We start from the raw sequence: 22,321 nt of genomic DNA on the forward strand, positions 1-22,321 counted from the left end.
CACCTATGCACGACGTTGCATGCACACCCCTGACGTGTGCAGATGGAAGAGGTGATAGGCCAATGGTTCAAAGGGTTGCAGATAGTAAAATGTCCCCACTGAAAACCTCCCCTCCCTCCTGCCACCCCTCCGCCTCCAAAGGCCACCACATTAAAAAGTTTCTTATATTCCCTTCCAGCGTGTTATCATGCATCCTCAAGCGGAAATGAATATCGATCCTTATTCCCCACCCTCACTTTTTTAATTGAGGTAAAATTCAAGTTACATAAAATCCACCATTTTAACCATTTTGAAGTGTACAATTCAGTGGCTTTGCCTCTCCTATTTTTAACACAAAAGTGACACTGTGCTGTTCCCCACCCCCCCGCCTCCTCTCACTGAGCTCACCATCCTGGGGCCATTTCTGCCTTGTCCGTGGGGCATCTTTGCTCTTGGACGGCTGCACGGTGTTCCCATGGGCAGCTGTGCCCTGGCGAGTGGGCGGGGCCTGTTGGTGGTTCTGCACCGTGTTTCTGGTCTCCAGCTGTTATAAACAGTATCGCAGGCAATAAATTTGGACATCCCTCAGTTCATGTGCACAAGGATGTCTACAGAAGAGCTCCCTGGAGTGGAATTGCCGGGCCACGGGGTAGATGGGCTGTGATTCTGTTGGCTGTTGGGTCCCAGGGGCCTGGAAAGAGTCTCCATCGTGAGCGAGTTTGGTTCCTGCCCCTCCTGCCTGCGGCTCTTTCCCTTGTCCTGGTCCAGCCTTTCCCTCCCTGGGCTGGCATCCTTCTAAGTGCAGGTAGCGAGGACACCGGGGCCAGCTGGGGCTTGTCTGGTAGGAGGGCTTCATCCTCAAGGCGTGGGCCCAGGAACAGCTCTGCTGTTGGGTGAGGAATCTGCCGAGTCCTGTGCCATCCCGCAGGGCAGAGTAGGACACTGGGCTCAGAGAGGCCAAGGGACGTGGTGACACGAGGCAGGTCTCAGGCTCTGGCAGTGGGTGCATAAGGCAAGGAGGTGCCCACGGACCTCACACCAGGTCAGCCAGCAAGTTGCCACCCCCAGACGTGCCCTGGCTGGGTCAAGGCTGCAGTCCCTTCTCCAGGAGGGACTTTGCACAGGAGGGAGGTCACCCGACGCCCACCAGTTGTAGATCAGCCTCCTTGCCCAGCGCAGGGTGGGCAGATGCAGGTCTCTCATGAAACTGGTCCAGTTCCCAATTCACTGTGAATATTTGGGTGATTTTTCTTTCAGTCAATGATATGAAAATCTCCCCTCCTGGGTTTTGATAATCAGCCCGTTCCCTGGGATGGTGCTTTACAGTTTTTTTTTCTTTTTTTTTGTAAATAACTTTTATTTTTAAAAATAGGAGTCTAGTAAAGTGGTTACCTGATTATGACCAGGTGTGAATCTTCTCTGTTTAGTCTTTTTCTTTCAGTTATACATATACATGTATCTATTCTTTTTCAAATGTTTTTCCCGTTTAGGTTGTTACAGAATATTGAGCAGAGTTCCCTGTGCTCTACAGTAGGTCCTTGTTGGTTATCCATTTTAAATATAGCGGTGTGTACATGTCAATCCCAAACTCCCTAACTATCCCTCCCTCCCACCCTTCTCCCCAGTAACCATAAGTTCGTTTTCTAAGTCTGTGAGTTTGTTTCTGTTTTGTAAATAAGTTCATTTGTATAATTTTTTTTAGATTCCGCATATAAGCAATATCATACAATACTTCTCTTTCTCTGTCTGACTTACTTCACTCAGTATGACAGTCTCTAGGTCCATCCATGTTGCTGCAAATGGCATTATTGCATTCTTTTTCATGGCTAAGTAGTATTCCATTGTTTATATGTACCACATCTTTATCCATTCCTCTGTTGATGGACATGTAGGTGGCTTCCATGTCTTGGCTATTGTAAACGAGTGCTTTACAGTTTTTACAGTCCTTTGATATCTGTCCGTTCTCCGATGCACCGTCACCTTTCAACGAGGTTAGGGTGGATAGAGCAGGGACTTTTGTTCCCATTTTTTAGATGAGTAAACTGAGACTCCAGGGAACAGAGAATCTGCCCAACCGGTGGGGCATGACCAGCAGTGGGACAGATGAAACAAGCCGGGGCCTTCTCTATCATGAGGGTCCCCCTGCTGGGGCCCAGGAAGGCCCCCACAGCCTCTCTGAGACTCTCATCTTCTTTGGAACAGGGTGTAAGATGCCATGGCTGGATCAGGCCTCCACAAAGGCTCACCTGGGGGCGGGGGGTATGCCTTTAGCTTACAGCTCGGTACAGAAAGCAACCCTTTGTGTGTGGGTGTGAGCCACAGTCCCTCCATAATATCATATGTGAAGATCCCCACGTGTAGTTGGCCTCCCACATTTTCTATACGTGAACACGTGTTTACAGAGAGTGAAAAACGTACCTACACCTGGGCAGCGCTTTTCCAAGCATCCCGGAAGCGTATGTGCAGAGGCAATGTCATTATCAATGGGCCCTGGGTCCTTGGCTACTTTCTTCTCTGTGGATCTTCACACCTGGCATGTTGAGAGATTAGACTGTTTGCTGAATGAATACTCGAAGTCACCATTAAAAAAATCTTATTTTCTGCCTTCTTTTTTGACCTCTGTTTTCTCTTCCTAATGTTTGATTCCTGATTTGTTGTACTTGTTCCCACATCCAAGGCCCACGACGTATTGATAGAAGTTGTTATGATCTTGGGGTCATTGTTTTATCTCTCTGTTCCTCAGTTTGTTCATCTGTGTAATGGAACAGTTGGTGCATGTAAGGTGTGGCGTGGGTGGTGTATAAGCATTTGCTGTCATCAGTGGAGGTTCTGGTGAAAGACCCTGACCTCCTTCCCACCCTCAGCATCTCTCCTACAGGGAGCAGTGCATCACGGTGCAGAGAGCCAGGAGTGGGCTTCTGCCAGAGGACGTATCTACCAGGTGACCCTGGGCTGGATCCTTCCGCTTTCTGGCCTCAGTCCTCAGGTGGGCTCCTAAACCTGCAAGATGGTTCCAAGATGATGGAATGTCATACACATTCCAGAGTCAACTTCCGCACCTGGGCAAGTGGACAGGTGGGGTGGGGGTGGGGAAAGGCCACACCAGGAGATGGTCTTGGCTTTTTGGAGCCAATTTTCAACTGATTAACTCACTCAACAGCAGGAGGGAGATAGTGCAGAGGGGCAGAGAAGTGCTCTACATACAGGTATCAGCATATGCAAAGGCCCTGGGGTGACTGAAAGTCAGGGCAGTGAGTGCAAGCCTGAGGGTAGAGTGTGTTTCCTTCCAGGTCAATAGGAACAGGTCAGTAGCATGAGAATGGAGAGGACAGGGCCCTCTTGGGTGATATGAGGGCCCTCTTGAGTGATATGAGGAGACCCAGCTTCTCACATAGGTGAGCAGATGGGGATCCAGGCCTGGGGAGGTGAGGACCTGCCAGTGCAGCTTCTCAAACATTAAAGCACAGATTCTGAATCAGCAGGTCTGGGGTGGGGCCTCACCCAGGTTCTGCACTTCTAGGATCTCCTGGGGAGCCGGCGTGGCTGGTCCAGACCCCACCGTGAGTAGCGAGGCCCCAGACTAGTCCACACCATGGCTGGCTCTGTCTGCTTGGCCTGGAGGACATCAGTGATGCAGGGGGGCCTGCCTCCTGGGGCCTCACGGGCCAACTCTAAGTTTTCCCTTTGTCTGATGGGAAGTTGATTTCAGAGTTCACAATTAGTCCTGAGTTCTTGCTGCTCCCCCCCTTTTTTTTTTTTTGCAATGTGCTTATTGATTGACAGCAGAATTGAGCCTGAGTATTTGTTATTTTTCTCTGATTATTCTTGACCTCTTGGAAGGCCCACAAGTGTAAAGAGGCTTGAAAGTCTGTTCCTATTGGCTGTTCAGAAGGCTCAGGGCCCTAAGTTGGAGGTGATCTGGATGTTTCTCATTCTGAGATGGGCACATTTTGGGTGGCAGCGCTGAGTGCTCCTAATGGCAAACTCGGTGAAACCCACGCCGGTGCCGGGGTTAGACCAGCTCACAGCTCAGCGCTCTGCCCCTCCAAGAGCCCGTGCCTCGAGCCATCGCCGCCTTGCTGACTCCGACCCAGATGGGTACCGACTGAGGGGAAGAGGCTGCAGCAACTTTCCATCAGTGGTGATGGTCTTGCAGATCCAACCCCAGGATTCCAGAAATAACTGACCTGGAAACGTGCCAGTGGCCGCTCAGGGGGCGGGGCCTTAGCCCCTGCGTCTGTGTTCTGATTTCTGGTATAAGTTCCTGTGCATAGATATCACCCTCCCAGCAGCCTTGTGAGGTCCTATGTGAGTCAGCTCCATGTCACAGATGAGGAAACTGGGGCTCAGAGGGTTTAACTGACTGGTCAGGGTGGTCCAACTGCACTGCCCCCGCCTCGTTTTATTCTCATGCCTCTGAGAAGCGGTGCCAGGAGTGCCAGCGAGACCTGATGGAGAAAATATAAACAGCGCTGTGGACACTGTTTCCAGGTGGGACTGGCCTCCAGCAGCCCCGGGCACCGAGACTCCCCCACACCAGCCTGCCCTCAGAGCAAGAGATCCCTTCATGACACATCTGGGTCCTCGGCTGGTGGGCGGGGCTTCCTGCACCTACGGGGCTGTTACTATAAGCCCCTTTGGGGCGCTTTGAGACACAGGCCCGGCGCCCTGTTGCAAAGTGAATGTAACAGGCTCACTGGAGAGAAGAGAGAAGAGCACATTGAATGACTCACTGTTGGGTTTGGAATTGAACTGTGGAGTGGGGGCCGGAGACAGGCTGGTGGTGATGGAGCTGGGGGTCTCTCCATGAGCTGGTCGTGGATGCCAGGGTTTCCTTTCCTTCTTAAGGAGAGAGCCCTTGGCCACCCACAGTGAGGGAGCAGGCTGGCACGGGCCCTGGATTAACGTGAGGGGCGGTGGGTGCGTGGCTTGGCTCTGGACCGGGATCTCTGGGGACCAGCGTCTGTCCCCACTGAGCCCCTTTCCCTCTCAACCTCACTCTCCCCACTTCTAGAGTGAGGCACTGGAGGAAACTGTCCCAGGTTCCCATGGGTTCTGGTGTTTAAGCTGGTGCCCATGTGGGCCTCCTTCCAGCCCCTGACCTTGACCTGCCTTCCTTGCTTCCCTGACTGGGGATACAGGGCTCAGCAGGCTTGGTAGAACTGGGAGTCCAGTAGACACGCTCTCTCCAGGGCATGGGGAGGGCTGGAGGGGCACTGTACTTGGGAACATCAGAGGCGTGGGCAGCTGCCTGGGGACCAGCTACGTTGTTCACAGGGTCTCGTGCGTCGTGAAAACCTAGGGCCCCTGTTCAAGCTTTTTAAGAATTTCAAGACAGTGACAGCAGAGAATTAAACCAAGCGCAGGGCCTCCTGAGCGCAGGCCCGAACATCTGCACAGGTCGGTGCCTGCCCACCTGGCCCGGCTGCCGGCGACACTCTCGCTGGGTAAGGGGGTTGGGGGATCTCATGCCCACCAGGCTTCCTGAGCTTCCTGCCCTGAGGGTCGGGCTGGGCATTGCTGTGAGTGAGCCTAGGGCTCAAGAACCCGGCGTGCTCTGCACCCTCGGGTGGTGTCTGCTGGGGTCAGAAGGAGGGGTGGTCCAGGCAGATGGGCTCTGGAGGGAACCCAGACATCGGGGTAGTGGGGTTGGCTGTGGCTCGGCCTGAGGGACAGATTCTGGTTCCTCTCGTCATCAGCTTCTGTCCGGGGATATTCATTCCTTTACTCATTCATTCACTCACTCAACAAACCTTGGTGAACTTTTGCGCTGAGCTCAGCTCTGGGAATTTAGGGTGGATCGAAGGCGCACTAACCCTAACCTCTGCCTTCCCAGAGCTTCCGGCCCAGCGGCCTCAGGGACAGGCAGGTTTCGGGAAAGTCCAGAGAGGTTGGCTCCTCTGGGGTCACGGCTTGGTCTCTCGGGGCGGAGGGCCGCTGGCTGGACCTTGGTGAGGGCGCAGCCAGGAAGCCAGGGGCGTCTGCGCGTCCCATGCCGGGAAGGCAGACATCAAGGGGAAGCCGGGGGATGGAAACAGAGCCAATGAAAGCCCTGGATTGGCCACAAGAGGCCCTGGTTCTGTGGTTTACAGTGTCAGACGAGCCACTTGTCAGCTCTGTGACTCGGTTTCCTCATCAGTAAAATGGGAACAATAGTAGCGACCCCTCCCTGGGGGGCCGAGTGAGGACCCGATGATAAACGTGCCCAGCTGGCACAGCGTAAGCCCCCTGCACCCCCATCGTGAGCCTGCCCACCCCCAGGGCCCAGAGGACCGGAGGGCAGAAAGCAGGACACGGGCGTGATGAGGGATAGTGTGGTGATAGTGTTGCTGTGGCCTGTCCTCCCTCGGGATGCAGGCGCAGCTCACAATCCTTGGCTTCTCCTTGGATTTCCTACCGTCCTGGGACTCCAGTGGGCTGTGGGCTCGGGCGGCCCCTGGGGCGGGGAGGAGACCCTTGGCAACGGCCCGAACACAGAAGCCCCAACTCACATTCCGCATTTTTCTCCCGCCCAGATCAAAGCGCCCCAGAGCTGCAGTAACACACCAGCTGCTGGAAAAATAGCTCCTGGGATATTTCATTTCCAAACCCACTAGCTGAGGGCCCCAGAAGGCACGTCATACGTTTTAGTTCTTTGAAACAACGTTGAATAGACGTTTATTCTGGAACATGGGTTTAGCCTGGCAGTTAAGCTCTGAAGTCCCATAGTTTCTGCATCCGGGAAGCAGACATTCCCCTCGTCTGCTTCCTGGATGAGTCATTTTTGGCGCAATATTTAAGCTTTCTCTGCTGTAGTTTCTTCATCTGTCAAATGGGGATCATAACACGGTGGCCCCATAGGGTTCCCGGGGGTAGAGTTGACGTGGGTGAACCGCGTGCCCTGGTGCCCACACGTCGGTGACAAACCTGGCATTGGCGAGTGTTAACAAGGTGTGGGGGTCACTTCCCAGATGCTGCTGACAACTTCATCCCCATCCTCCCAGGGGATGCTGGGTATTATTTCCTCATTGTACATCCAGAAACCGAGGTGCCTGGAGCTTGAAGGTTCTGCCCCCAAAGCAGAGGGGTTCTTCCCGCTGCCAACTTCAGAGTCAGGGGTGCCGGCTGGGGCTGCCCTGTTCTCTCCACCCCCCAGGCTGACCAGCTGGGCAGCTCCTTGCGTCAGCCCCAAGCAGGCACGACCCGGGTCCTGGTCTCGGGACCCCAGACTCTCCTCTGGCTTAGTAGATCAGGGTGGTGCCGGGAGAGCGAGTCCGTCCCCCTGCATGAAGAGGGATGGTGCCCTCTTGACAGAAGAGGGTGGCTTGTGAATGGATGCCCAGGGCATCGCCTCTGCCTGGCTTCATTGCCTTAATTATTGTCACTTAGGGAAATGCCACCTCTGTTTCTTCCAATGAGCGGCTTGAGTGCTCATAATACAGCAGGCGCTGTGCCCAGTGCTGGGCATAAAACAAGACACAGTCCCCTCCCTAAAGGGTTCATTACCTAGTGTTGGTAACAGACCCCGTGAGCTGTGCTGGGGGAGCGGGAAGTGCAGGGTCTGAAGGATTTTGGAGGGAACATTGAATCCAGGGGAGGGGTCTGGGGGACTTCCTGGAGGCGGTGTCAATTAGCCTGAGATCTGAAAGCTGAGTAGCATTTAACCAAGGCATTAGAGGTGGTGAGGGGAAGAGGGTCCCAAGATGAGAAACAGCTTGTGCAAAGGCCAGGAATGGCTGGAGCTTAGGGTGAAGGGGGTGGGCATGAGTGGGGAATGTCACCCAGAAGGGAGTGGGAGGGGGAACCCCTTGGTGATTGTCCACAGCGGCAGAACTAGTCCACACGGGCAGAAGTTACCGGGAGACTGGGCTCAGCCCACGCAGGGGCCCGGGCACCACGGTAGGGGCTCGGGCACCATGGTAGGGGCTGAGCCCCGCGCCCCTCCAGGTGTGCGAGCAGAGCCCAGATGGCAGGTGCTCGAGAAGGCTGTGGGGGTGAGGATTTAACCCTGGATGGGGCCGGATTAAACAGACTTTGAGGTCCCTTCCAGCTGTCACACTCCCGCTTCTTGAAATCCCCTCTGGGAACAGCAAGAGTATAAAATATAAATCAATAGGTTAAAAATATGCTTGTCTCCTGCGCCCAGGGCCTGTCATTCTGCTGCCTTCCCCCAATCTTCAGAGGATTCCGCTTGACTAGGGCAGCCTGAGAGCCCGGCAGGAGAAAATAGCTTTGTTCCCGAGCAAGGCAGGCTGATCGCGCCTCCAGTGACAAGACCTCTGGTTCTTTTTTTTTTTTTTTAATCATCGCTGCCTCTAAAATGCACACTGTCCTGTTTCACTTGACATCCCTTCCTTGTATCTTCCCTGCTTTAATCACCAGGGAAAGAAAGACCAGCCAAACTGCTGCAGCGGCCACGCCCCCAAAGACGGAGAGCAGAGAAAGTCCTGCTCGTGAGAAGGAACCAAACTTGGGGATGGCCAGTGTGGTGACCCTAAATTAACCAGGCCAACGGCTCCGCTGGGACCTAAGGGCTGTTCCCACTTTACCTCCCGGGGTTCCCATGGCAACGGGAATGCTAGGAGCAGCTAATAGGGTCTGGCAGTGAGTGAAATGAAATTTGATGTACAGGAAAATGCAGTGGCTCGTGAAGTAATTGGGGAGGGGGCTCTTTTCCTGCCCGGCAGGTGAATGAAGCCTCGTTTCCTTGTGATTGTTACATTTTTGAGGGGAGAGTTTTTGGGTGCTCTTACACATTTATTTTCATTTTTATAAACAGTTGCATTTGCTGCACAGGCATGAAATGAAGATGTCTTGTTACGTAGGGCCCAGTGTGTGCGGTGAATAGTTTAGCACCAATAAATAGTGTGTGTGCCGTCGATGATTTATGGGCCCCTCCAGCTGTCCCAGCTCTCCTCGCCCACCTTCCCAGCCCGCTGTCGCGGGCTCTGTCATCAGCTGCCACCCTGGGGAACGTAATGACACCAGGTACTTCCGGGGATGCCCTTGTCTTATCTTGCGTGCTGGCCAGCTGCTGGTCATTCTCGAAGGCGCTGGTGGGGACTAAGCCCCTCTTTGGAAGCCTTGCCCCATGCGTTCTGTGCCCACCAGGACCACCATCTCAGCATCCCTTGGACCACAGTTTGAGAGAGTCCAGGCCCGAGCTGGAGTGATTCCTGCCGAGTGGCAGCTACTGGGTGGACCTCACAGAACTGGGATGTTCCCAAAATCATTCTGAGGAGCAGAAACCAGCGCCAGGTCTGCTCTGGGGCAAGGTGGCCGGGACTCCGGGGTCAACTAGAGAGGCCCGGGCAGCTGACACGGGAGAGACCCCAAATCCTGGGTGGGGGAAGTGTCATTTTATATTATATCCCCCGTTCAGAACCTTGAAATCCACTGATTTCTGCCTTTGTCTTTGTTGCCACCACAGGTGATCTTGATCCTGACGAAGTATTACCATGCAGACATGGGGAAAGTTCTGGAAAGTTCTCTGTGGCGGTAAGTCAGCCCGAGGGTGGGCCTTTTCTCCTCCCATACCTGCGCGTCTCCAAGGCCGGGGTCTGAGATCCCAAGGCCCGGCTGGAGCAGCCCCCGTATGCTGGCGGCCTCTCGACTTTTCTTTGGCTAGAAAATGCATACAGAAGTTGAAAGCTAATAAAGAGTTTCGTCAGTGACACAGACAGGGCTGGAGAACAGACAACTGTTCAGAAAGCTTCTTTGCTTTCTTTCCTTTCTGTGTGTGTTCTTCTCCCCTCGCTTTTTTTCCTCCCCCGGGGAAGGGGGTTTGCATTGTGAATTCAGGTCAGTGCGCAATTTCCTCTGCTTGTACTCTGAGCTTCCGACACAGCTCCTGGAGTCCCCCAAACACGCCGATTATCGTCATGGTCCGGGTGTCTTTTTTTCTTCCTGGCTCAGCCCGAGAGCTTGGTAAATAAATAACGCCCCCGGCCAACGACGGGTACTATCTCTTTATATGTGAAATGTGAATTCAGCCCCAGAACTAGGCAGCCTCTTTGATGTTTTAAATGAGGTGGGAGAGAAGGAGGCCTTGAGAAGTCATTTTGGTTAATGATCATCTTTGTATTTACGTCTGCTCACCCAGGAAGGGGAAGGAAGTTTCCCAGCATCTTGGGCTGTGGTTTCAAAGCTTCTCTCAGGCAAGGATGCTGGGTCCTCCGGGCCCCGTGCGCCATTCCCATGTTCTCTAGGTGTTGGACCGTTTTGCTTTCCAAGATGTGTTTCTTGAGTAATAATTAATTGGTTTTTTTATTTGAAATCCATTAAAAACACCGAAACCTGCTGATCAGGACTCCTGATTTATGTGCAACCACCTTGAGTTGATTTATTTTTGACTTTTGGCTTTGCTTTTAGTGAAGGCGCTCCATGATTCATTGTTGGTTCTTACTGAGGGACTTCCGTAATGCTTTGGCAAGTTGCCAAGATGACCCTTGAGTTGGGTGCTTTCTTTGCTAGATGAGGAGCAGTGTCGCCTTGGACCAGCCGGCTTGGTCGCCCTGGTGCTGATGTGGGGTTCGGGGAGCCGGGTGTTTTCCTTCCCTTTGCCAACAGAAGCACCTTTCCTAGCCTGCCCCTCTCAGCCGTGGATTTGCCTCCCAAACTCACCAGCCTGCTTTCCAATTCCATCGCCGGCCTCAGGACAAGCCGTCTGCGACAGATGTTTTCCTGCCGAGACCCCCAACTTCTTTATGTGTTGGTACGTTCTAATCTCGTGCCTTGAAGCAACTCTTCCACCAAGGAGGTTGCTTTCACAAATGCCCCTCCAGGGTCCGATAAGGCCGTTCGTTGTTTGGGATGAGAGCGGGAAGTGGTGAGAGCATTTAAGTTCCAGTGACGTCTCATCGGCTGCCCTTTGAAGATTCACATTTGAGGACTGATTTCAGGGCCAGTCTCCTTGGGAAGGGCCGGCCCCTGGAGGGCTCCCTCCTGCCAGGTGGATGGTCCAAGGACAGGTCCCCTTGGCTGCAAAGTGGAGAGAGGCACTTGTCTTCTCTTCCTCCAAGCGGAATTCCTCGACGAATGAACGCATTCCCCAACTCCTGCCTGTCAGCCCAGATCTCCATGAACGTTCGCTAATCCACCCGGAGTGTGGGTACCAGCTTCCCTCTGCTCTCGCAGCATCTCAGCACCGCTGGGGACGGAGAGAGTGAGGTTATCGGAAATGTTGCTTCGGGTAGTCAGCGGGCCTTGCTGGTGTAATGTGTGCTGATTCAGACAGAGTTGCTGGGTGTGGTTAAAATTTGCTGGGAGTCCTCGTTGGGGTAGCGTGGCGGGTGGAACAGACCTTGGCCAGCCCCACAGCATGGGGACCAGGCCTCCAGACTCAGAATTCTTCAGAAGCAGGTAGGGAAACCAGGATGTTACCGACCAGGGGTTCTTGGCCTCCTTAATCAATAGAAATTGATCAGAGGCCAGACAAGAAATTCAGGCAAGGCTTTACTGGGGCCCCTGCTGCAGCAGGGGGGAGCGAAAACAAACAACAGGTTCCCTTGCTCATTCCCTGAGGGGGGTGAGCTGGTTCCTTATATGGGGTGAGGGGAGGGGCAGGTCCCCGGGAAGGGGCAGCTTAAGTGGTTTGACCACCCCTTCGGTGGGGTTGAGTGCAGGGGGGCAGAGGGGCATGCTCAGGACCCTGCTTTTGCTGCCGGCTCTTCAGAAGTGGCAGTTGGGTTTTTGGTCTTTTTGTCTTTTGGTCTTTTTGCACATGCACGCAGTTATTTTTAGATCCTTGTAGTTTCTTTGTATTTTGTTGCTGGAGGAGATGTTTGTCCAGGTGCAAGCTCTGGAGCAAAGGGTCCCGGGTCCCAGCCTGTCTCAAGGAGGCCAAACCACCCACCTCAGAGCTGCTCCACAGGGACCTCTTTTTCTTCCCAAGAGCCTCAGTCTCCTTGTCTGTAAAATGGGGATAAAATATCCCTGGATGGGAGGTTGTGCAGCTGAAGGAAATTACCTGTGAATCGTCCCCAGGACAGCACACCCTCTAAAGTTAGTTTTTCTCCAAAGCAAATCAGCAGATTTAAAATTTCCACATTCCTTTCTCATTCCTGTCTCTAGACTCAGACATTTTCTCTCCTTTATTAAAAATACATGCAGAAGCATCAGTCATTTCAAGAAAGTTCACCCACATCCCCACGCGTCGGGCCCAATTACTTTCTTTGTTTATCTCATCCCTCTTATGCTGAGATAGTTGTACAGGGAGACGTAGAATAAAGTTGTGAATCTTCTTTCTGTCACACATACAAGATGTTTCCCGTTTTTCCATGTTGTACCACGGGCCGCGTCACGATCTTTTATGGCCCCGCACTCGCCCCTTGAATTGATTCATTCTAGTACTTAGCCCTGCAGCTGCTGTAAGAAGTTTCGGCATGGCGCTTTCCTTTCCATTTTGTTCCCTGGGAAGCGGGAGTTCTATTTCGGAGCCAGACGGTCTGAGCAGATTTACGGCTGGCACGCTGAAGGGTCAAATTCTTTTCCTGGAGGAAAGCAACTCTCCACCTGGGGCAGTGCCCTGCCTCCTGGCCAGCTTCAGGCTGACAGCTTTTCTAAAACTTGCTAACCGACCGGCCCAAAGGGACTGCAGTGCCATTTTCATTTGCATGCCTGTGATTCCTAGCAAGGGTGGGCAGTTTCTGTGTTTAAGCACATTTTCTCTTGTGAGCATCGTCTACTCACGTCCTCTCTATTTTGAGACTTGTGCGAGTTTGTTTGGAAGGGGCAAGATTGGCATCGGTCATTTTTGGGGATGCCACCCGCCCTCTGTCTGCCATTTAGGGTGCACGTGGAGGGAGGTTAAGGGTGCCAGTGCCTGGCAACACGTATTCAATGAAGTTATTAAAGACACACTTATTGAACGCGCACCCAGCCTCCCAAGAATTCTCCTGTGTAATTGTAATAAATATACTTTTAATGACAGGTGTGGTATTTACATTCTGGAAATGGCTCTCCGAAATCTAAGCTGAATGCATTTTTAATTGTCCTGCATTTCATGGGCCACTTGTCAGGAGTGTCTCTCCCCGGCTGGCTTCAATGGTCTAGCACTCTGCCCCTTCCTTCTGCGTGGGTGCTGTTCTCTGTTCAGCCTCCGGGCCCCTTTGCATCAGTGCAAGCGTGGGTGGGAGGGAGGGAGCCCCGCCCCACTGAGAAAGCTGCTGGTTGGCATCAGGGGTTGGACGAGAACAGAGCTGGTCCGCCTCCCCTCCTGGAGCCTCCTGAGGCGAATGGTAACTAGAGGAGCCGGCTGACCCTGCCCTGGCCTGCATGTCCAGTCTGTGCAAATGTCCTGGGGCTGCTGGGACAAATGACTGAACACTGGGGGCGTACAGCAAGAAGAATTTGTTCTCTCGCAGTCCTACAGGCCACAAGTCCGAAATCGAGATGCGGGCAGGGCCGGGCTCCCGCTGGGGGCTCTGGAGGAGGAGGCTTGCTGCCTCTTCCAGCTCCTGGTGGCGCTCCTAGAGGCCGAATCTCTCCCATCTCTGCCTCCATCTTCACCTGGCCTCCCCCCTGCACCGCGTGTGTCTCTCCTCCGTGCGTTCCTTATAAGGGCACTTATCTTTGGATTTACGACACACCCAGGTAACCCAGGGTGATCTCATCTCCAGATCTCTAACTTAATTACATCTGCAAAGGCCTCTTTTCCAAATAAGGTCACACACAGTCTCTGGGGGTTAGGATGAGGACAGACCTTTCTGGCGCTGCCATTCAGCCCAGTACACAGTCCATCGCCAAGCTCTGGCATCACACCTGGATCTGTTTGCCTCGATGGCTCCTGCACCTGTCCCTGTCCTCTGTCCCCTCAGCCACGCTCCCCTCTGCATCCTCAGGGGATCCCAGCCCACCTCACTGCCTCCACCCCCCAGCCCCTCTCCTTGCAAGGCCTTAGGGACCTGACATGCACACATGCACACACACCCACGTCTTGTCCTGCTTACTTGCCCTGGTAGCCCCCGTGGCCAACACCCGTGCATCGCCGCCACTCCCCATCCAAGTCCGGGCAGGGGGATTTCGGTGGGCAGAGCCAGAAGCTGCAGTGGCAAGTATAGAAGAACAAGGATGCTCATGGAGCATCTAAAGGCCTCACGTGCAGTTTGTATCTCCTCCATGATAGAACTGTAACGATTTTAAGATCAGGATAAATAGTCTGAGAAATATGAAAATTAGAACGAAATGATCTGTACGCGTCCCCCTATGTTCCTGCACCCCGTCTTGCAGGAGGACGTCAGAGTTTCTTCCCGTGGTTCAGAGCTCTCTGCTAGGTGCCGAGGGAGTTCAGGCATAGTGAGTGACAGACAGGAACTGAGGGGGCTCCGGGAGGCTGGCCTTTCAGTGTGCAAACGGAGACCCACTGTTTTTCCATGATTGCCCCTTCCCTCCTGCGAGAAGCCTTCTTAGACATTCTCCTCCCAATCCCTCCTCTGTCCATCACTGTATTTCTGTTTAAGTTCTATGTGGGATACGTGCTTTATACATGAACGGTAAGAATCTTCACACCCCTCAAGAACCAATTTGTGCCCCCTTGGGGGCGATATTGTCCCCAGTTGAAAAATCCATCTCCCAAAGAAGGGCTTCTCCCACTTTCAGGGGCGTGGGAATCACCTGGGGTCTGGCTGAAATTCAGACTCTTATTCCCAGGTCTGGGCGGGGCCTGACGCGCCACATTTTTAACAAGTTTCAGGTGACACTGAGCGTGCTGGGCTACTAGGCAAACTCTAAGCAGTGCTGGGCAATGCTCACGGCTCGCATTACTTGGTCTGGGCGACCGCAGGGCCGACTTTCAAGAGCCCAGATTGCTGCTGGCCAGCCCGGGCTGGGGTCCTGAGAGGCCCATTTTGTGTCTCCGAAGCTGGATCCCAAATGGCCAGGGAGACTCGGCTGCCTCACAAATGCTCCTAACAAGGTAGACGCAAGCCCTCGAGAGCTGAGCAATGGCCAGTGGGTAGACAGTAGGCCCTTAGCGGGAGGTACGTGAAAGTCACTTAAAAAGCTCTTAAAAACTACCGCCGCTCAGGCCCTGCCTTGGAAGATGTGGACTCAGTGTGGGGATGTCTCAGAAGTGCCCCAGGGGAGAACAGCCCCAGGAAGGGCTGGTCCAGAGCAGTGCACCTCAGACTTCCCTGGTCTGCATTTCGAACGGGCTCCTGGATGTGCCCAGGCTGCTGGTCCAGGGACCACACTTTGAGTAGCCAGGGGCTGGGCTGGCTAGCAGTGAGGCTTAGCATCCTGCCGGCTTCCCAGGGCACTTGGACTGGCATCCACGTCACATCCCCCGCAGAGACGCTGAGCCCCTGACTCCTATCCCATCCCCCACCCCAGCTCCTCCACTCCCCACCCCCCCTTATTCCTCGGTCTCCAGCCACCCGGCCTGCTGGCTGAAACTTGACTGTGCAAGGACCCGTCCCTCTGCAGCAGCCGGCACAGCGTACAGTTGGCGCTGACGCTCAGGTACTGGCTCCTTGTGGTACATTCAATCTCAGCATAAACCTCGTTTCCTCAAAAAAGCCACCCCACTACTCAGCATAAAGCAGTCCCCAGGCGTTCCTTATCTCATCGCTCCTTGAGTGTAGGGGTTCCTGTGTATAGTTTGTCTCTCCGTGCTTCCCACTCCCTCCTCCACCTGCCTGGCAGAACATACACTGATTGAGGATGGAGACCTGTGGGGTCCACCTTGATGATCTCCCGATGCCCAGAACCTAGATCACATCTGGCACGGAAGGTGATGTTGGGCGTTGGGTTGATGGATGGATGGAGGCATATACAGATGGGTGGATGGGTGGACAGATGTAGGGATAGATGTAGCAATAAGCATACGACTGAGAGGATGGAGGGACGGATGGACAGATGACAGATGGATGGAAGTATGGAGATGCAGTCCTTGGGAAACACCGCCGGGACCTACAAGACCCTTCGCATCTATGAGGCCATCCCTGCAGTGGTGTAGGAGCCAGAAGCACAGAGTTGGCCCCAGTACCGTCAGACAGAACAAGAGGGGCTGGGAGCATTCTGAGCCAGAGAGAAAGTAGACCTCGGCCACCTTCCCCCTGCTGTGATGCAGCCCCTGGTCCATGGCCCCGTTCACACTGTGCCTGGACGGTGTGAAGGCCGTGCCAGCCCTGCCCTTCTACCCGCACCTGTGACCTTGAGCAGGACCTTCAGCTGGGGGCAAACTCGGGAATACCCATGGGGCGGGTCTCAGGTTTTCTCTGAGTGACTTGGTGAAACTCCCACCCTTTTGTTGGGGTGGGGGGAGGGCGATTGTCTCCCGCCGTCCTCACTTTAATCATGAAATCTTTAACACGCACAGAAAGCGCGAAATGTGGTGTGCCAGCTTCCCTGGGTACCCACGTGCCAGAGACAACTACGTGCTCACCAAATAATCCAAGCTTTTCCTCCCTTCCCTGGTCTCCCTTGTGGTTATTTTGGGGTCATATGATTTGTTTGAGCCAGTGCATGGTGAGCAGGAATAATATGGGTTAAGTCACTGGAATTTAGGGCTTCAGCTGTTACCGCAGCAGAGACTAGTCTAGCCCAATACCGGTTCCCTAGCTGTGATAGATGTTAGTTTTTTTTTCTTTCTGGGATCTCCAGCTCTTAAAGAAACACACTGCTCCAGATTCTGTTCCAGCGCAGCTCTCTCCTCCCTCCTTCCACCTCCCTCACGCCCCACCATCCCCATCCCAGAAGTAACCCTGCCTAGATCATCCCCACGGGGGCATCGTGTGTTAAGTACACAAGTACCAGTCTATCCACAATCAATATGTTCTACGGTTTACTGTGTTTTAAAAATTAATGTAAATGGCATCGTGCTGCCTTTAGAAGTGTGATTGATACTCCCGCTGAGTAATTGGTAACTGATCCCTGTAGGCCACGTAAGCTGGTTGAGCTAAGCCTTCCCCTGCTGTGGGAACGCGAGAATTTCTATCTCCCGGATTTAGCTGTTCCCATCAGGGCTGCAGAGACTATCTGCCCACGTCTCCACCTTCCTTTTTCTCTTCCTTTGTCAATCTGTTTGCAGAGTGATTCCAGCCCCACGTCTCTGGAATCATCAGACTTTTTATGTCTGCATTCAAGTGGATGTGAGAGTGTAGTTCAATATTATTTTATTTTGCAATTGCATGATTTTTCATGGAATTGAACATACTGTCCTTTGTTCATTGACTATTCAAGTCTCCTCCTCTGGGACTTACCTGTTCATATCTCGTGCCCATCTATTGCTTAATTTTTTCTTCAACCCTGCCTCTCCGCTGTGAATAACACAAGTCCTCTCCAGGACGCTTAATTTTAAGATGGGTGTCCTCCAACTGTGTCCTGAGCTCCTACTATGTGCCATTCATTCTTTCCCAACACCTTCTAAGAATGTTTCCTCCTAAGAATGTTCCTCTATGTCATATTTTTTAATATGCGATTCTTAGAAGTGCGATTCTTAGAAGAGTATTTTTGTAGGCTGGTGTATTAGTCAGCCACAGTGACAATGATGCTGTGTAACAAGTCACCCAAAACTCGGTGGCAAACACCAGGAACTTCTCTCCCCCTGGGGCAACTGTGGTTTGGTTGCCTTAGGCTGGGCTGGCCGGGCAGCTCCACCTGAACTGCAGATTGGTGGGCTTGGCTCTGCTACATCTGCATTTGTGCTGGGAGCCCAGCTGACTGGCCAAAGGCCATCAGGACCTGTTCTTCCCATGCACAACATGGGAGCAAGAGAGTCAAGCCCTCCCCACCCCCCAAGAACATATAAGGCTTCTGTTCACTCACATTTGCTAAATTCCATTGGCCAGTGCAAGTCACAGGTCAAACCCAACACCAGTGGGGGAGGGGAGGGGAGTGAAGTGAATGTTTGCTGAATGACGTCAAAAGTATCACAGGTGGTCATAGGTGTTTCCAGAAAATACATGTTTTGTGGTCATATAAGTCAGGTAAACTTATTTAGGTGGAAGAAAACCAATCAGGGTCCTTTGCAGTAGGATGTACTGGAATCTCTAATACACCAGTGGGCGTCGTACATCTCCAGGAGAAGGTCGTGTGGCATTCCTCCATCCCAACTGATTCCATGAGCTTTCATTTTTTAAAAAATTTTATTTTGTTTTAAAATTTAATTTAATTTTTATTTTCATCAATTACTTGTTTAAATTTTGTTTTATTTATGCACTTTAATTTTTAAGTATTTTATTTTTGTTCTGCTGAGCATTTCCTGGGGTTGGTTTTCCACAGAACAAGCTTCGGGAGGCTCTGCTGTATAGACTTTATATTCCAGATGAGCTGGCCTTTGAGATTTCCAGACCACTTCTGTTTACCTGTAATGTTACTGTGTTTTGATACCATTTCGTTTCAAACCAGATTTGGTTCTACGGTCCTAGGGTATTTCCCTCTCTCTCCATTTTTTTAACATAGAGAATTTTAGGGTTATGTGTTGAGGATGCAGAGTCTAGGGAATTTGAGCCATCAAACCACAGCTAGACGATGACCTCTTTTTTTTTTTTAAAGATTTTTTTTTTTGATGTGGACCATTTTTAAAGTGTTTATTGAATTTGTTCGAACATTGCTTCTGTTTTATGTTTCGGTTTTTTGGCCGCAAGGCATGTGGGATCTTAGCTCCCCGACCAAGGATCGAACCCGTACCCCTTGCATTGGAAGGCGAAGTCTTAACCACTGGACCGCCAGGGAAGTCCCCAGACGATGACCTGTTGACATTCACTAACGTAAAGAAGCATCAAGGTCCTTCTCTGCGGAGGCGGATGATGACCTGGGGGTGGGGACGTCTGCCTAGCTGGGCTGTCCTGAGGGTGAGGTGGGCAGAGCCAAGCCACGTGCAGAGCGTTCCAGAAGCCCATGGGCAGCCTCGGTCATCACAGCCTGTGTCTTAGGGGCCCCGAATGTGTGGGCAAAGAGCTGTTGTGCTGTTAGGGTCCTTACAGGTGGGCAGTGCTGAGTGTTCGTAAGGAACGTTAAACAGGTGATAAGCCTTGCCCTTTGTGGCCCGGGAAGAGCGGGGCTTATTTTAGAGAGAAAGTCTTAGACGGTAGGCTGGCGGCAGGTGCTGGGATTCCTCTGTGGGCTGGGTGGCTGCGTGGTCAGTGTCCCCAGACAGATCCGGTTTCCATTCTGGCTCTGTGCCTTCCCTCCCCGGGTGTCATCTGTATCATGAGCCTGATGGCACAGACCTCGCGGTGGCCGTGAGCATGACAACAGGTCCTGCGTGTACGACGCTTGGCACCTAGGAGGTGTCAGGGGGCTGCTTCCTGCCTCGGCCTCTTCCCCGAAAGTGTCCGGCTGGCTTTCCACCAGCCGTGTTCTACCCCTGGACCAGTCTCTCTCTGTGTTTGCTTGAGCATCACCATGGAGATCTGAGTTTGATTTAAACAAGACTCAGAGCAGATAGGAATCGAGGGAGGTGCTGACTTAAAAGCTTCCAGGATTTGAGTCTATTCAATAAATTATGCAATTGGAATCAACAGTTGGATGAGGTCAGCCTCCAAGGCCTCGAGGTGCCTGCAAAATACTCTGGGACAGATCTGGGGTGGCCGAGAGGTCACAGGAAGTTTGAGGAGATCCCTCAGTATCCCCAACCCCCAGGCCTTTTCTTCCTCCATCTTGACCCCAATACCTGGCCTTCCTCAGGTCCTGGCTGCTCTATCCCAGCTCCAAGGACCCCGGCCGGTCACTACAACTGACTGTCTTCTCTGCCGACTGGCTTGCCCTCCTTTTCTGCCTCTTTCCTCTCTTCCTCATCCCCCTTGCCTCCCTCCCCTCTTCTCTCCCATCCATCATCCATCCATCCATTGGTGCATCCATCCCCCATCTCTCCATCTGTGCATGTCCATCCACCCACGCATCCGTCATTGGTCTACCCGTCCTTCCGTCCGGGCTCTGTATTTGAGTGAGGTACGGTAATGACCCCCAAGACTCACAGTTCAGTAGCGTTAACAGATAAGCAAACGACCCATGGCTATGCAGGTAGTCCGTGCTGTGATGGGGCTGAGAGAACCAGGGGGCACTGGACAGCCCCACTCTGCTGAGCAGCGGAAGTGGTAGTCAGGGAGGACTTCCTGGAAGAAGATTCATCCCCGGTCCTCGGGCACCACAGGCCCCCTGCTCTTCCAGGGCAGCTCTCCCTACTGCACAGTGCCTTCCGTGTTGCTATGGCTACAGTGGCATCTCACGTGTGCTCCTTCTCACCCTCGCCAGCATCCATCCCGCCAAGCTCTGCCAGATCCACGTGCAACACATATCAAAACTCCTTCTGCACCCGAGGCTGCATCATAGGAGTGCGGCTGCTGGCCTTGAGAGGTGATGGGAACATCTGGCCTCCTCTATCCCAGTCAGGCCCGAGTCCCAGCTTCCCGTGTGGTACCTACCCCTAGGGAGCCCCTGCCCACCTGGGCTCACCTGCGTGCCGTGTGCATCTGTGGTTTCCTCTCTCCCTCTCCTACATCCTGCTCCCCCAACCCCATCCCTGAAGGCTGGAAAGGCCTTCCTTGGGCTCTAGAAGAGTTCTCAGGGACAGAGCAGACAAGATCAGAAAGCATACAGGTTCCGGGTTCTTCAGGACGGCCCCGAGCAGAGTGCTGGTTCTGACTTTAGCTTTCTGACGGTTTGCAGGGGCATCGGGTTTCTCTTGCAGCGATGATGGCAGCCCAGCCCACGCAGGCGGCCCTGTACACGTTGAGCGCACAGCACAGCTTCCCAATCCATACGATCATCCCAGATGCTTTTTTGAGAAATGGGAGACAGATGCTCAGTGGGGAGGGGCGGCCTATGAATTCTGAGGTGATGCTCTGTTTCTCGGGCCTGCGTTTAGCTAAGAACCATCTCGTGGGTCCTCCTGACACTGCAGCTTCTCCCTCTAGGGTCCTTCCCCCACCCTCACCGTCACCCCTCCGGCAGGGCAGCAGCCCGCCCCCGCCCCCGGGCTTCGGCAGCAGCCCCCTGAAGGACCCCTCTTGCTTTCCCCGTCTCCCCATCCCGCTGTGCCCAGGAGTCCCCTCCCCCTCTGTCCTTCCCAAGTCCCCCATCCCCACCCCCGCCCTGGCTGCGTCAGGCCCCTTCTCTGGGCTCTCCCAGGCCCTATCCCACAGCTGCCTCCTCATCTCTGCTGGGATCTGGGTTTCCTGTGGTTTCTGCACCTGGCAGAAGCTCGCAACAGGGATGTGCCCAGGGATTTACAGAGCTTGATTGAAATCTACAGTGAATTCAGTGGTAACCACCTACCATTTCCTCAAAATAGGACGCTGTATAATGCCATTAAACCTTTTAAAAGATATTCTTGGTAAGGGTGTTGCTAAATTCCTCTCCAGAAAATTCTCCCTAGAAAAATCTCCTTTTTAAAAATAATACATGATCATCACAGAAATTTTAGAAACTATAAAATAAATGAAGCATAAAAACAATCCCGTGTTAAGCCACCTTATGAGATTACAAATGTTAATGTTTAAGATGAATATTCTCACCAGTCTTTTTTTTTTTAAATTGTATTATTTATTTATTTTTGGCTGTATTGGGTCTCCATTGCTGCGTGCGGGCTTTCTCTAGTTGCGGCGAGTGGGGGCTACTCTTCGTTGCGATGCGCAGGCTTCTCATTGCGGTGGCTTCTCTCGTTGCGGAGCACGGGCTCTAGGTGCACGGGCTTCAGTAGTTGTGGCACGTGGGCTCAGTAGTTGTGGCTCACGGGCTCTAGAGAGCAGGCTCAGTAGTTGTGGCGCACGGGCTTAGTTGCTCTGCGACATGTGGGATCTTCCCGGACCAGGGCTCGAACCCATGTCCCCTGCATTGGCAGGCGGATTCTTAACCACTGCACCACCAGGGAAGTCCCCTCACCAGTCTTTTTAAGATGTAAATATATACATGTTTTATAAATTTTGAATCCCAGTTTAATATTATGTATTAAACATTTTCTTATGCTCCCACATATTTTCAAAACCACTGTTTTTAGTGACCATGTAATATACCCTCAGATGAAAGAGGTATTATTTATTTAGCCAAATCCTCATTTTTAGACATCTGCGTCATTTTCAGTTTTCACTAACGTAAAGATGTAAAGAAAGCTGTGTTCTTGGCCCGGTACGTACATTATTCCACATTTCTGATTATTTTCTTAGGATGAATTTTAAGCGTGGACTTTGTTTCCTGCCTATCGGATTACAGGGTATTGGGATTCCGCCGTATATTTGAGTGTGTGGAGAATCTGTCCCTGAGGCTGTTACTGATTGTACTGGGAGCAGAGAAATTACAGAGCCATTTAGGCAAGAGGAAATAAGATAAATGTGCCTTCTTTTCTGGTGCGAATGTACCTCCAGCTAAAGGAAAGCTTCGGCAGCAAAGTGAGGTCCCCCTTACTGTTCTACAAATTCCACAG

At 52.7% G+C, this 22,321-nt stretch overlaps 1 protein-coding gene across 5 annotated transcripts in view; it reads left to right on the forward strand.

The window, feature by feature from the left end:
- Positions 1–22,321, forward strand: part of SORCS2 (sortilin related VPS10 domain containing receptor 2) — a 557,426-nt gene that overhangs the window by 239,495 nt on the left and 295,610 nt on the right. For all 5 annotated transcript variants that reach the window (XM_082462103.1, XM_082462100.1, XM_082462101.1 and 2 more), the window contains one exon: positions 9,389–9,456. In XM_082462103.1, the coding sequence (XP_082318229.1) occupies positions 9,425–9,456 (32 nt within the window). In that variant the 5' untranslated portion in view covers positions 9,389–9,424. The remainder of the gene's footprint in view (positions 1–9,388; positions 9,457–22,321) is intronic.

Source organism: Balaenoptera physalus, assembly GCF_965194825.1.
Source record: "Balaenoptera physalus genome assembly, chromosome: 5".
Lineage (NCBI taxonomy): Eukaryota > Metazoa > Chordata > Mammalia > Artiodactyla > Balaenopteridae > Balaenoptera > Balaenoptera physalus.